We start from the raw sequence: 14,115 nt of genomic DNA, 5'->3' as shown, positions 1-14,115 counted from the left end.
AATCTCTTTTTCTATTTTAAAAGGGAAACATCAGGGGTCTGTTTAGATCCCTAATATTTCCCCGGAGCCCCTAAAAGTAAAGTAAAAAATAAAAATATTTAATAAAAATAAATTAAATACAAATAAAATATATTCAAATAAAAATAAAATATTTTAAAATATTTGAAAATTTTGTTTCGGTTTTTACATTTTCATTTCAGTGCACCTCTACTTGTAACGAGTGTTTTGTGATCTCACTTATGTGTCATGTTTTTTTAAACATTTTTCCCAATGCATTGCACTCCTCAGACTTGAACCTTCAGCCCCTGATCCCATTAGTTTTAGTGAAGTCTTGCTCCTTGCTTACCCTGGTGATATTAAAGAACTATGAGATGAGTGATCTCCACTCACCTCATAGTTCTGACCGACCTGTGACAATGACACTGTCACAGGTCGGCTCAGTAGATCGCTCACCTCTCGATCCTGTCACGGCTCTCTGCCGTGACAGGGGGAGGGGCTGGATTCCCCTCTCCGATCTGCCAGCGCTGACTGGCAGAACGGACGGGGGAGGGGGCGGGTACAGCTGGCTCTGCCTCTAGATAGGCAGAACCAGCTGTCACTCAGCTGGGCGGATCCCGACGTCCAGGTCGGGATCCGCTGCGGCGTCTCAGTATACCGCGTGCTGTAGGTCGCGGTATACTGAGCTTAGGGTAACGGGAGGACGCTAGTTTGTGTCCTCCCGTTACCCTAAGGAGAACTATGGGGAAAAACACTGACCCCATAGTTCTCCTTTAAGCAACTCAGAGTTGCAGAGTTCATCTATTAGAGGGATTTGTGGGCATACCAGAGATTTGGAGCTGAAAGTTAACTAGTTTTGGAGGCTTTACTGTCTGTCAGTCATTTAGCGCTTATATTGGTATGTCACGTAAGCCGATAGTGTACCCACAAACTCCTCTGTTCAGAACATTTTTTTTAAACATGAAAAAACTGATGTTCGAGAATAGTTTGAAAGAAGTTAGAAAATATCTTTGTAAATAGAACTTTTTCCTATTTAACCTTAAAGGCGAACTATGTTGTGAGTACTTTTCACTCACCACATAGTTCTAGCCGACCTGTGACAATGAGACTGTCGCAGGTCGGCTCAGTAGATCGGGGGGTGAGCGAACACACACCGGCGTTCCCTCACCTCTCGATCCTGTCACGGCTCTCTGCCGTGACAGGGGAGGGGCTGGATTCCCCTTTCCCTGCTCCGATCCTCCAGCGCTGACTGGCGGAACGGATGGGGGAGGGGGCGGGTACAGCTGTCTCTGCCTCTAGATAGGCAGAGCCAGCTGTCAGTCACGCAGCTGGGCGGATCCTGGCATAATTGTCGGGATCCGCTTCAGCTGCGGCGTCTCAGTATACCGTGAGCTACAGCTCGCGGTATACTGAGCCTAGGGTGACGGGAGGACGCTAGTTTGTGTCCTCCCGTTACCCTAAGGAGAACTATAGGAAAAAGCCTTTCCCCCATAGTTCTCCTTTTTAAGACCTTGTTCACACCAAATGTAGAGCAGATCCGCTCGGGTTTCTCCACACGTTTTGCCGCAATTTTGATGCGTTCCGGGACGTTTTTTTTTTTTTTTTAGTTTAACATGGGCTTTCAGTGCGTTCCAGGCATTTCCATGTGTTTTTTATGCGTTTTTGATGCGCTTGCATGCGTTCCAGAGCAGGTAAAATAGGGCTTGCTGCAGTTTTTTCACCTACTCTGGAACTGCACGCTGTAATGTGAACTGGAGCAAAAAATACCATTGGAATACATTGGACGCAGTTTTGATCCGGTCTGCACCTGCTCCGTGCTTGGTGTGGACAAGGCCTAATATTCATAACATACTTCGCCCTCCTGACCACCCACATTTTTTAGCAAAAAGTATACTAAAAGGAATTCTCAAAGTACTTGTCTGTCTTGGAGATAACAATTACTATAGGACCTCATGTCTGCTGGTCATGTGACTAAACTCCTTGTCTATATAATCTCTGCTGAAGAATCTGAAAGCTCAAATCGGCATCGAAGCAACATTTTCTCCAAGATAGGCGAGTTATGTGAAAGATTCTTTAATCATGTTTAAATCTAACACATGGGGGTGGGGGGGCGGGGAGGGAGGACAGCCAGTGGCGAATGTTGTTATAATTTTGGGCTGCTTTTGAGATGGTGGGCCTGATTGACTAAAGGATATGCACATAGTGTACAATCATGTGTAAAGAAGCAGATTGTATGCTTGCAGAATGTGCTGTGCCTTTGATGTGCACAGTTTACAGCTTAAATAAGCAACTTTTACTAACCAGGGCAGTTTGCAAAGGTATGTACATGCTAGCTGAATCATGGTGGACCTAAAATAATAATTCTGTCTTGTTTTGTGTCTACCTAACTGCTGTTAGCTTTTTAATTCAGGAATAAAACAGCATCAAACACTCACAACCGTAAAAAAAACCCAAAAAACTTGCTTTGTACAAAAAAACAAATCCTCAGTAACCCAAACACTGAAGAGTATTGTAATGCACATCCGTGGACGTTTGTGCGTATGCAGAGAAATTCAAGCACTAGCCGGTGTATACATTTCCATATTCTAGTCTTGAAATCGAGATTTACGCTGATGAATACCAGTACACATGCTATGTTTTTCCTACGTCACCACAGTGTACAAGTTTATTTGCCTTTTAGCTTGGCACATGCACATTTCATTGCTTGGCCAGTCACTTTATTTTTTCATTTGAATTAATTTTTGAGACAAGTGTAGGTTTACACATTCTGCGGTGCACCTTTTATATGTACTGAAAGCAAAAAGGCAACATTATGTAGATGTACAACCAGCACAGCACCCTCTGAACATCACTGTATGATCAGGTAGATAGATTTAGGGAACCTTGGATTCCAGTATACCCTAATGGTTTATCTCTGTTCTTATCCATTTACTTTAGTGAATCGGGCCCAGTGGGTCAGTTTTTACAAGCTTCTTGAAAAATAGCCCAACATATAAAAAACATAAACTATTAGAGTAGCCTCTTCTTCTGCCCAGTCTTCCTCTGGTGATCCGCCAGAGGAAGACGGCTCTCTTCTGTGTTTGGTTTTTGGTAGCGTTTTAGTAATGGTCACTAACAGCTAGTTCTGTGGGAGGAAACTGAACTTATGACTAGAGGTGCACCGAAATGGAAATTTTAAAACCGAAACGAAACCGAAATAAAAAAAAATGTCAGGCCGAAACCGATACCGAAAATGTTTTTTGTTTGTATCTTTTCAATTTTTTTAATATTTTTTTATAAACTTTGTAATTTTGTATTCATTTTTTTATTAAATATTTTTTACTTTACTTTTAGGGGCTTCAGGGAAATATTTGGGGTCTAAACAGACCCCTGATATTTCCCTTTTAAAATAGAAAAAGAGATTGAGAACACAGAGTCCTCAATCTCTTTTTCTGTGTCCCCGGTTATCAATGAACAGGAATCCTTTGAGTGTTCCTGTTCATTGATAACATGAGAACATTGTTTGTTTACTATAACTACAATTATGAATGAATGGGGGTGATGTAGATGTGATGTAGATCACTTCCCATTCATTCATAATTGAGGATATATTTAACATACCATGTCCTCAATTATGTACACACACTCAGTGATCGCTGAGTGTGTGTACCTTGCTTTTCTCTCTGACACGCTGTCACAGGAGGCTGATCGAGCGGTGTAGAGAGGAAAGCCCAGCCTCCTGTGACAGCGCTGTCTCCGCCCTCACACCGATCTGCTGGACTGTGATAGGCGGCTGAGCGGTGTGGGAGGAGAGACGCCGGCCGCTCACAGCGCTCTCGTCCTGTAGCGCTCGGCCGGCTGTCACTTTCTTTTCTCCACGCTGGGCGCTGAAAAGACACATGTCCATTGAGTTCAACCTATAGCGATGAGTAAAAAAAGGTGTTTTGCTTCTATATATCCTGTTTTTGAAAAATAAAATGTTTTAATAGATACTCTAGGGTGGAGGTGACTACGATAATGAAAAATTCTGTACTTTTTTATTTTCTTTTTAAAGGGGCGGGAAGAAGATCCGCATGAAGGCAAGCTGTAAGTATAGCACAAGGAAATGGTATCGGTTGCATGATTACCCGAGTTATTTTCCTGCATATGTTTGATTTTCTCAATAGACTATACAGCCCACATTTTATCTTATTAAGCTTTGTGTTATTCCTGTTACTTTATTTTAAACCCTCTCGGCAGAGTTTCTACTTCACTGAGTAGCTACACAGGCACTCTATAGTCACTCATTTTCTCCTGATATTGACATGTAAAGTATTTCACATTTATGGGTACATTCTTCTTCTGAAGGCTGCTACATGGTTGTGGTTTATTTTGATGTGTGTTGTGTACACATGTAAGAGGAAAAAAATGACACGGTGGTAATAATGCTGCAGTGCCAAAAAGGCACCATTAAGAGAAGACATGATTACGCGGGTCTGAAATGTATGTAAACACATAAGCCAAACTTTTTTTTTTTTTATTCTAATTTTTTTTTTTTTCCCTTATCTTCAAAAGATGGTTCCACGGGAAAATCAGTAAACAGGAAGCATATAATCATCTTATGACAGGTATATTATTTATGAAATGTAACTGTACTTTAACCTGTTTTAGATTTTGATAAACTGAAAATATTGGTCCATTTGTAATGTGTAATTACAGTAAACAAGACTTTGTGACTTGTAGCTTAAAGTATATGTAAACCTTAACAATGAGCTTCTCTTCCTTTCTTTTGATTTGGTGCAAAAAAATACCTGTTGATCCTGCTCGTCCATCCATGCTGTTTAATGTGAATGCAGGAATCTTTTAGATTTATTTAATTCAGCCTGCATGTGTTTGGCCAGCTTTTTATAGGGCAGGGGTAGGACAATTTCGGCCTTTCAGCTGTGATGAAATTAGAAATCCCATTTGATGTTACAAGACTGTGATGGCCACAGGCAGATGCATGCTGGGATTAGTGGTTTCACCACAGCTAGAGGGCGAAAGTTTGCCTATCGCTGGTATAGGACTATGGACACCCCATGTGACTGTGCTAATTGGCCAGGCACATACGCCTCTGTACACGGAAGTACCCAGTATTTTCTTTTACATTTTATTTCGGGCTCAATTTGTGATGCAAATTGTAAACAGATCTCTGAAAGCTCCACCTTGGCCTGCAAACACATCACTGGCAAATGAGGCTGCATACCACATTTTGTGACTATGCAAATTCGAGTGTTTGTTTACATCTTGCCACTCATTACAATTTTGCACAATCGCCTTTACATTTTAGATAAGAGCATACCTTGCAATAAAAAAAAAAGATGATTCACTGCCATTGTTGATAAATGGAAAGGAGATTGAACAATCAGATTGTTGTATGTAGCTGAATGTGTGCAGGCATCCGAATGTGCTGAAGACTGTTTATCTCTATCACTGTTTACTATTTCCTATATATTTTGTTCAAGTTACATTTCTTAGTACATTCTTGTTGTCTTTTTGAGTTCTCTTATTGGAAATTAAAATATGTAGTACTGTGGTCATTGTATTTTCTTGTGTTTTTACCGATTTTTATTCTTGTTCTGATTCCACTTGTCAACTGTTTTTAGTTGGTCTGATCAGCAGTTTCCTGGTGAGGCCTTCTGACAATACTCCTGGTGATTATTCACTTTATTTCCGGACCAATGAAAACATTCAGCGATTTAAGATCTGCCCGACATCAAACAACCAGTTCATGATGGGAGGTCGGTACTACAACAGGTAACACTGATACAAATTCACCTGTGAAAATATTTTGTCAGAATGTGTTTGTGTGTAACGTAGAGGTTGTGGTTTTTCTTTATGGCGCGTTCTGTTTTTGTTTAAGGTATGAATGGAGTTGTACTATCTTGAAGGTACTGATAGTTTAGGACTTGGCTTTAAAGGAGAACTATGAGGTGAGTAAAAATCACTCATCCTCATAGTTCTAACAGAAGTGCAACAATGAAACTGTCACTCAGTAGATCGGGAAGTGAGCGAACACATAGCGTTGCTCGCTCACTTCTTGATTATGTCCCTGCAGAGAGCCGTGACTGTCAGTCACTGCTCCCAGCAAGGATCCCCCCCTCCAGTTCTGACTGGAGGAATGGACGGGGGATGGGGCGTGTACAGCTTGGTCTGCCTCTAGATAGGCAGAGCCCGCTGTCACTCACGCAGCTGGGTGGATCTTGACAGCATTGTCGGGATCCTTCCCGGCTGCGGTGGTTTCGGTATATATAACGCAAGCTGTAGCTCTCGATATACTGAGCTTTGGGTCATGGGAGGAGGCTAGTGTATGTCCTCCCGTTACCCTTAAGAGAACTATGGGGAAAAACACTTTTTTAACCCTTTTGCTGCAAAACCCTTGAACGCTTTACACCTGCTCTCACCATTTTTGCAATTTTTACCATTGTTTTGATTGGTGCGTTGCAAGCATTTGCAAAAGACCCCCAAACCATATATTTTCTGAAAGCACAGGCCCGGTAGAGTAAAAAGATGGTGATACTAATTTTGTAGGTCCTGTGACAATTGCGCAAATGTTTGTTAAATCGATAAAAAGACACAATTCAGTGGATAAAAGCACACTAAAATCAATATCAGTGCACAAAAAAAAATACCTTTCGCACGAAATCTAAAAGATAAAACTCTATTGAGTTCATAAATAACCAATATTTGTAAATTTTTAATTTCACCCTTTTTGCTAAATGGTACAAAAATGAAAACGCAAAACTGCAAATAAGCAACTTATGTTAAATATTTGTGCGTTTTGCTGGTGTGTGTGTTGTGATAAAATGATACAGGCGTACATTTAATCCCAACACAGCATATCACAAGGCATGGCAATGCGTCGCAATGCTTTGCCATGCGCTGCCATGCAGTTTAATTATTTAGTTATTTTGAAAAGAAGATCAACAAAAAATCAAGCACTGCGATGCTTTCTAACAATGCAGGGCATGAGCATGGCGTACACCACAATATGGTGCACATGGCCTCAGCCCTCCATGAATGGAAAGTGCTCAGTACATTCACACACTGGAGATAGTAAATTTACTATCAACCAGTTGTTAATTGATAGAAACCTCTGTACTAAGCTGCTTCTACCCATTCAGAAACTCATGAATGAACAGGAAGTGATGTAAAGCACTTCCTGTTCATTCATAAGGGGGACACTTAGTACTATGTGTCCCCAGTTGTTTTCAAACATTGGGGGGGCAGGAATTTTAATGAATAGCTCATCAGCAGCTAAAAAGCTAAGATGACTATTCTTTTTCAGGGGACCTCAGATCAGCGTCCCCTGGTTAGCAGCTAACCATGGATGCTTATAGTAGAACTGTAAATGCCAGGTCCGTACGGCATACTGAGCTGGCCAGCTGGAAGCACTTTTGTAGCTCCGTATGCCGTACGTCCTTGGCAGCGAAAGGGTTAAGTTCATGGTCATTAAAGCGACTGTGACCTTTATAGCAGAAGGGTGAAAGCCATTGATGTATGGCATTCTGATGCGGCCAGCTGCAAGTGGTTGTGTTCCAACGTATATCGTATGTCGGTGGCAGCAAAAGGGTTAGAACGTATACCTAAACAAACTGCTATTGTATAAACGAATAAACAAGCGTAATTTCACCTTTAGCTACAAAATAGATCATCAGAGTTCCCCAGCAGGTGGAGCTGCATGTGAAAAATTGTAGCAGTTTTCCCATCATAATGTGGTTGTTGCCGGAGTAAGGGGGCTCACAACAATGGATTTACAGTCCTGCTGTTGGTTCCCTTTACTCCGTTTGGTTTATTGTTTATATAGATCACTGGTTTCTGTCCGAATATCTATCATCATGCAGTTTCACTGCAGTGTGGTTTCTTTCTTCTAAAACAAGCACATAGTTATGTCCTGAGTAGGAAGAAGTTGTCTTTTATTATTATTGTTGTGTTTTTATTTTTAAATTTAACTCATTCTTGTTCCTGAACAGAATTGATGACATTATAGAACACTATAGGAAAGAGCAAATAGTTGAAGGCTATTACTTGAAAGATCCTGTTCCTGTACAGGTAAGTGAATCATGGCTCTACTCTCCTTGTTAGTTGGTGGCATCTTTTAGTGTGTTCTTAGGTGTCTTTTCAGGCTTTTTTTTTCTTGCCTAATGTAAATGCTGTCATGTTCCCATTTATTCTAGTAAAGCATTTAGGGGAATAAAAATGATTACCTCTCTCTACTGCTGATCGATTACTCTACTAATGACAGTAGAGGGGCAACAGGCAGCAGTTCTTAAGCTGTAGGGTTTTGGGCCAGGGGACTCGGAAATGGCTCATTTTGCAGGGACTTCTCTGTACATGTTATGATACAATTACATAACACTCAGCACTGGATGGAGCAGTAGATTTTGTTAGACACTCTCTTAACCACTTTGTCCATTCTGTTGTTTTAGAATATTTTGTTTTCTCAGAAGGCTTTATAGGCGGTGTGGCCTTTATAAGAAGTGTGTGTGTTTTCTATTTATTTTTTTCAGCACCAGGAGCAAGTATTGAATGATGTAGTAGATGGCAGAGAAATCTATAATACAATCAAACGGAAAACAAAGGATGCATTTTATAAAAACATTGTGAAGAAAGGATATCTTTTGAAGAAGAGTGAGTAGTCCTTAAGTAGTAACGAAACAATTGTATGTCGGATCTTTCTGATCTTTTTGCTGCTCATCAATGTGAGAACATGTTAATCGAATTAAATGACCTGTAAAAACCAGTCAGATAAAGTTCAGTGAGATTGTCTTAAAATTGGTGACTCAGGATTTGAAGCCTCTGATATTTGGGTCTGTCCTGTGGTTACCATTTAGATGTGTTTGTGGTCTGCATTTAACATATTTGTAGATAAAAGTTCTTGGCGTGGGCCTCATACAACCCCTAATTTCGTTACTTATTCAATTTTTAAATTTTTGCTTGAAAGAGAACAATAAAGGGACAATGTGCCATATATGTTACCTTGCCTCTGCCCAAATATACCCTCTGCAGCAGGTAAGAATAGTTGACACTTCTTGGTATGGAGGGGCCTGTGAGGCTGCCCAGGGACTGGCGGGCCTAAGAAAGTCTTGCGGTGGGCCATTTCTGGCCCGCGGGCCTTGTAATTGACATATGTTGTATAGACACACACAGAAAGGTGCCTCCTTAGGACCCCGCTAGGGAAAGATGCCCCCCTAAAACAGGATATCAGGGCCAGTACTCAGGGGATCAGCTGCAGGAAACAAAAAACTATGTAAAAATCAAGGAGCAGCATCCACTTCAAGTGATTTAATAGGCACTTGAAATGGCTTCAATACCTTCTGACTTCAATATCACTTTCATGCAAACTAATTCATTAGCAGTGGATTTAAAGTGAACCTGTCCTTCATTGGACTTTCTAAAACTAAATTTGGTGCCTGTTACTTGTCTTGTGCAGAAAAGTTTTTCTCTGTGCCTGTGTGAAATGAACCTTCTTGTGGAGGCCTTGACGTCTGTATTTTAAAGAAAAACTTGTTCTGTCTAGGAAGCTAAAATTATACCCACCCGAACCATAATCCCGGCTGGCTGCTAAAGTGGTCCCAGCTGTTTAGAGTTCTATGAGTCATCATGTCCTATACAGTGTATAGGATGTGTGGACGCCGGGGGGGCATTCCATTGCTGGAGCAGAGGAGGAGACAGACTGAAGGGACTGGTGTAGGAGCCAGCCGGGATCAAGGTTTGGGTGAGTATAACGAGCACTTAACACTTGCAGTGTGAGAGTAGCCCCACTGCAAGGGTTAAGGTTTTACTTGCCCAGAGTTCTTCTTTAAATAAAGGCTCCATTCAATACACTGAAATGCAGGCTGTGTCATCCTCTTATCTTCATAGAAACCAGTACATGAAGGGAGGGGAACAAACCAGTTTAACCCTAAGATTGCTGTGTTGTCAGGAACCATTTAGCTAGTATTCTTTCAGGAGACTCTTGAACTGTATATGAATGTTTACAGCAATACTCAGTGGTGTTGTATATGTAAATTCAGGATATTTAAGTGTCTGTTCTTATGGGGGTGATGAACGATTGACCACATTGAGAGAAACTAACAACCAGTGTAATATGGTGCTGTATTTTGCTCTGCAGTTTAGTATTCGATTTGTTTATAAACTCCGCCTTAGAAGAAATGGCCTCCAAGATGGATCTTTTATGCTTGTGATTTTCAGGGAAACCATCTGGATTTGACCATTTCTGTGAACTTGTTATGATCTTTATGGGTTACATTCACCCTAGATGTTGGAGTAACTCCTACATTGTTATAGAACTGATTCATGTAAATCATGCAGATTCAGTCAGGTCAGTTAGTGTTATGGTCTGGGTACATAGAACCTAAAACTACTCTAAGGCTGGTTTCACACCTAGGCGACCCCTCACTGCGTGGCAATCGTGCACGATTCTGCACGGATTGCCGCACGGTCAGGAGTCGCCAAGGTGTGAACCAATCACGCGGTTGGTGTGAACCTAGCCTGAGGCACAGATATTTCTGTGCGATCCAGCAGCTCTTTGTCTTTTTGCTCTTATTTTACCCCACTGTTTGTACTGGTTTATTAGCTTGCTGATGTGCCCAGCAATATGTTAGTTGTATCTTTCTCCTTTCCATGACACAGACATAAAGAAAATGTCTTTTCCCAAATACAATCTCTCCATTAACAAGCAGTGGCTTTAAAGTAAACCTGTCCTTCATTGGACTTTCTAAAACCAAATCCCTTTCGACATTCAACTGTATTTATATGTCACTGTGATAGCAGTTTTAGTGCAAGGCAAAGGCTAATGTGTTTATTTCTGCTTTTTATTTCTAGGTAAAGGCAAACGGTGGAAGAACTTGTATTTTATATTAGAGGGTAATGATGCCCAACTTATTTATTTTGAAAGTGAAAAGCGTGCCACAAAGCCCAAAGGATTAATTGATTTAAGTGTATGTTCTGTCTATGTAGTCCATGACAGTCTGTTTGGCAGGTGAGAGGTTCCAAATCCTCTGTTATGTTCTTAGAGTTTCAGTTTTGTCACTTCCAACTGTTTTCTTTGTCACACAGCTTTGAAAATGATCAGCTCTATACACTCATAAAGGTTTTAGTTAGCAATTATTTTAAAAGTGTAAGATGTTAAATCATAACTGAAGAATTGGAAGAGTGTCACTCCATACCACAGGATTTACACTTGCACAGAATCCTCCCCCATTAGGCCCAAAGAGTTTTAATTTGGTTTAGGTAGCCTCTTGGTCTAGACCCATTTAAGCAATATAGGTTGGACAGATCAGACTCGGCATCCATTTGGGCAAAGCAGGAGAAGTAGCACCCTGCTCATTACTCTGTCATCTTCTAAGCTTGACCCAAACGTGGCTTGCAGCTTTAGCACCAAGTCTAATTGGCTTAGAGAGCTAACCCAACTGACGCTCTTCCCGTGTGAATTATGATGTTCTTGGCTGTTAATATCAGGATAGATGCAGGTATTTGTGCTGGTGAAAAGGGTAAATATTTTCTACGAACTACAATACTCAAATAAATGATGCATTTTGTTGTTCATCTTTAAGGGAAACAGTATAAGGGGGCATTTAGTGTGCAGCATAAGGGGGCATTTAGTGTGCAGCATAAGGGGGCATTTAGTGTGCAGCATAAGGGGGCATTTAGTGTGCAGCATCATTTAGTGTGCAGTATAAGGGGACATTTAGTGTGCAGTATAAGGGGACATTTAGTGTGCAGTATAAGGGGACATTTAGTGTGCAGTATAAGGGGACATTTAGTGTGCAGTATAAGGGGACATTTAGTGTGCAGTATAAGGGGACATTCAGTGTGCAGCATAAGGGGACATTCAGTGTGCAGTTTAGTTAGATTATAAATGACAACCAACCATAAAGTGCTAAATCCACACAGAACACTTTGTATAGTTGCATCTTTTTTTGTGTCCATGATGTTTTAATGTTGTGCCCTGAACTCTCAATTTATACAACATTATTAATGGGTTAAGTTTTATTTTATCTATCTGGCTATTCAGGAGAAAATATTGTAGATAAATGTGTATAACATACAATGCATGTTAGTTTAAACAAAACCATTAAGCCATTTCACATGGAAAAATTATATATAGATATACAATGGACAAAATTATATGATCTATTTTTATGGGAATACTAATGTTTCCCTTTTCTTTGTTTTGGGCTTTATTTTTGGCATGCTTTTGTAAAGTGAGAGAGGTTTAGTATGACAACTTCCTATTTAGTGTATGTTCCTTTTGAGTTTCGCTGCATTTGTTGATGGTCCATGCAGTGGCAGGAGCAAGGCATTATTACTAAATAAATGTCCCTGACATAGTTCCAGGCTGGTATTAGATGGCGCTCATACTGCACATTCATTTGTGTGTTACATGTAAAATAATTTTTCCTTGAAGTAGATCTAGAGTTTTGCGTTGTAGATGGTTTGCTTACACACATTCAATTCATGCATACTGAAAGCAGCGTTTGAAGAGAGAACTCCATAAAAGACACAAATACAAATGCAACATATGATATGGCAAGAAGCAATAGTGCATCAACATAGTCAACAAATCCTTTTTACCATCAGCTGCATGTTTCTATTAATATACATATGCAGTATATACAGTGTGATCTAGATGCTATTTCTTAATTATACATTAAAGGACAAAGGGTGCTATTCACATACATAGGATTATGCTGCCGCCTTCAAGAGACTGGACATTGGCAAACAAAGCTGTATGGACAGTCTAGTATAACCCAACCCACTATCACCATGCTGATTTTTGTTGGTGTCCTGAGAGAATGGATGTCTTCTTTCTCCTCTAAAAAGAAACAAACAATTTCTTACTTTTTTTCTGATTTTATCAAGACCTTGTTTTTTTGTTTTTTTTTGTTCTGTCAAAATTCTTCCATTTGCTGCAGAACCATTGGGGCTCACCTTTCATTTTTCCGGATTGGCTGAACCTTTGCATAACCTTGGACGCCGTACCTGGACCCCACCGTGAAGAAGAAGCAGGGTCAGCCTGTAATGTGTCCTCTGTGCACTGAATTCCTTTGTAGGCACTCTCTTAGATACCCTTGGTGTAACATGTGACTTAGCTGCAGAGTGCTTTACAGGTCCAAGGCTGCGGTGCACCCGTTTAGTGGAACCCTGTCCCTGAAGACGCCTTAGAGAGTATGGCCACCGTGAGGGTGAAGTCTGCTCAGATGGGCATGTCTCCTGTATCCTGCCTGTTACCTCCATTCTCTTGGTCGGTATTGCAGGGTGTTCCAAGGTCACCATTGCAGTAAGTCACAACTTAGCGCTTATGGAAGCATGGGTGTGCGTTTATTACTTCTTGAGTCCTGTAAGGTCTTAATTTGTGAGAGCTGGCTGTGTCACTTTTGGTTGCATGCGGCAGTAGAGGGAGGCACAGCGCCCTTACTCAAGGGCATACTGCCTGTGTGCACCAAGTCTGTGCAGCCTCTCTCTGTCTCCAGTGTTAGAATGTGCATGTGCACGCTATCTCTTTGAACCACATGCTGACCTCTCAGCATTTCCAGCCTTCTACTTTGTTGCACCAACCCTTGGGCTCCATGCTGCCTCCAGTGACGAGGTCGGAGTTGATATTAACTCTTCTGGCTCCCAGAGGTGTCTGTGAGTGTCCCGTGTGGGAATCACACTTCATACATTTACATACATTTGTCTGGTTGATCATGAGCACAAGGGCAGCGGTCCCGCTGGCCTTGACAGCTTACATTCCACTAACGTTTCCAGCATTCCTTTTAAAATAACTGACCGTGATAGCTCAGACCACTGTCCCCTGCACTCCTCAAAGCTGTTTATAAATCCAAAACTTAGTAATGATATCCTTGTCTTTTTGTTACTATGACTATAGTAACTTGCCATTGCAGCCTCTTGTGTATAGTGATTGGCCTTATCTGGAGAAATTCTTTACTCCTCTTAATCGTTTTGCCCAGCAATAGCCTATTGAAGAGGGTTTCCTTAAAGTGAGCTGTCCCCGTAGTGGACCTGGCTATTTCCTGTCTTAACAAGACTATGACTGTCCCTTTAAATGAAATGTCTGTGTTTAAAGATCCAATAAATAAAAGGCTAAAAGCTCTTTTCAAGTCCTTATCCTCC

General features: G+C 41.0%; 1 protein-coding gene across 2 annotated transcripts in view; it reads left to right on the top strand.

The window, feature by feature from the left end:
* The window catches only part of RASA1 (RAS p21 protein activator 1), an 86,436-nt gene that overhangs the window by 31,846 nt on the left and 40,475 nt on the right, over positions 1-14,115 (top strand). For both annotated transcript variants that reach the window (XM_018572410.1, XM_018572411.1), the window contains exons 6-11: positions 4,031-4,062; positions 4,531-4,583; positions 5,601-5,751; positions 7,968-8,046; positions 8,505-8,625; positions 10,822-10,978. In XM_018572410.1, coding sequence (XP_018427912.1) covers positions 4,031-4,062; positions 4,531-4,583; positions 5,601-5,751; positions 7,968-8,046; positions 8,505-8,625; positions 10,822-10,978 — 593 coding nt within the window. The remainder of the gene's footprint in view (positions 1-4,030; positions 4,063-4,530; positions 4,584-5,600; positions 5,752-7,967; positions 8,047-8,504; positions 8,626-10,821; positions 10,979-14,115) is intronic.

The sequence above is a fragment of the Nanorana parkeri genome, unplaced genomic scaffold (genome assembly GCF_000935625.1).
Source record: "Nanorana parkeri isolate BGI_ZX_2015 unplaced genomic scaffold, ASM93562v1 scaffold2021, whole genome shotgun sequence".
In the NCBI taxonomy this organism is placed as follows: domain Eukaryota; kingdom Metazoa; phylum Chordata; class Amphibia; order Anura; family Dicroglossidae; genus Nanorana; species Nanorana parkeri.
This window is presented reverse-complemented; position numbering and strand designations above follow the sequence as displayed.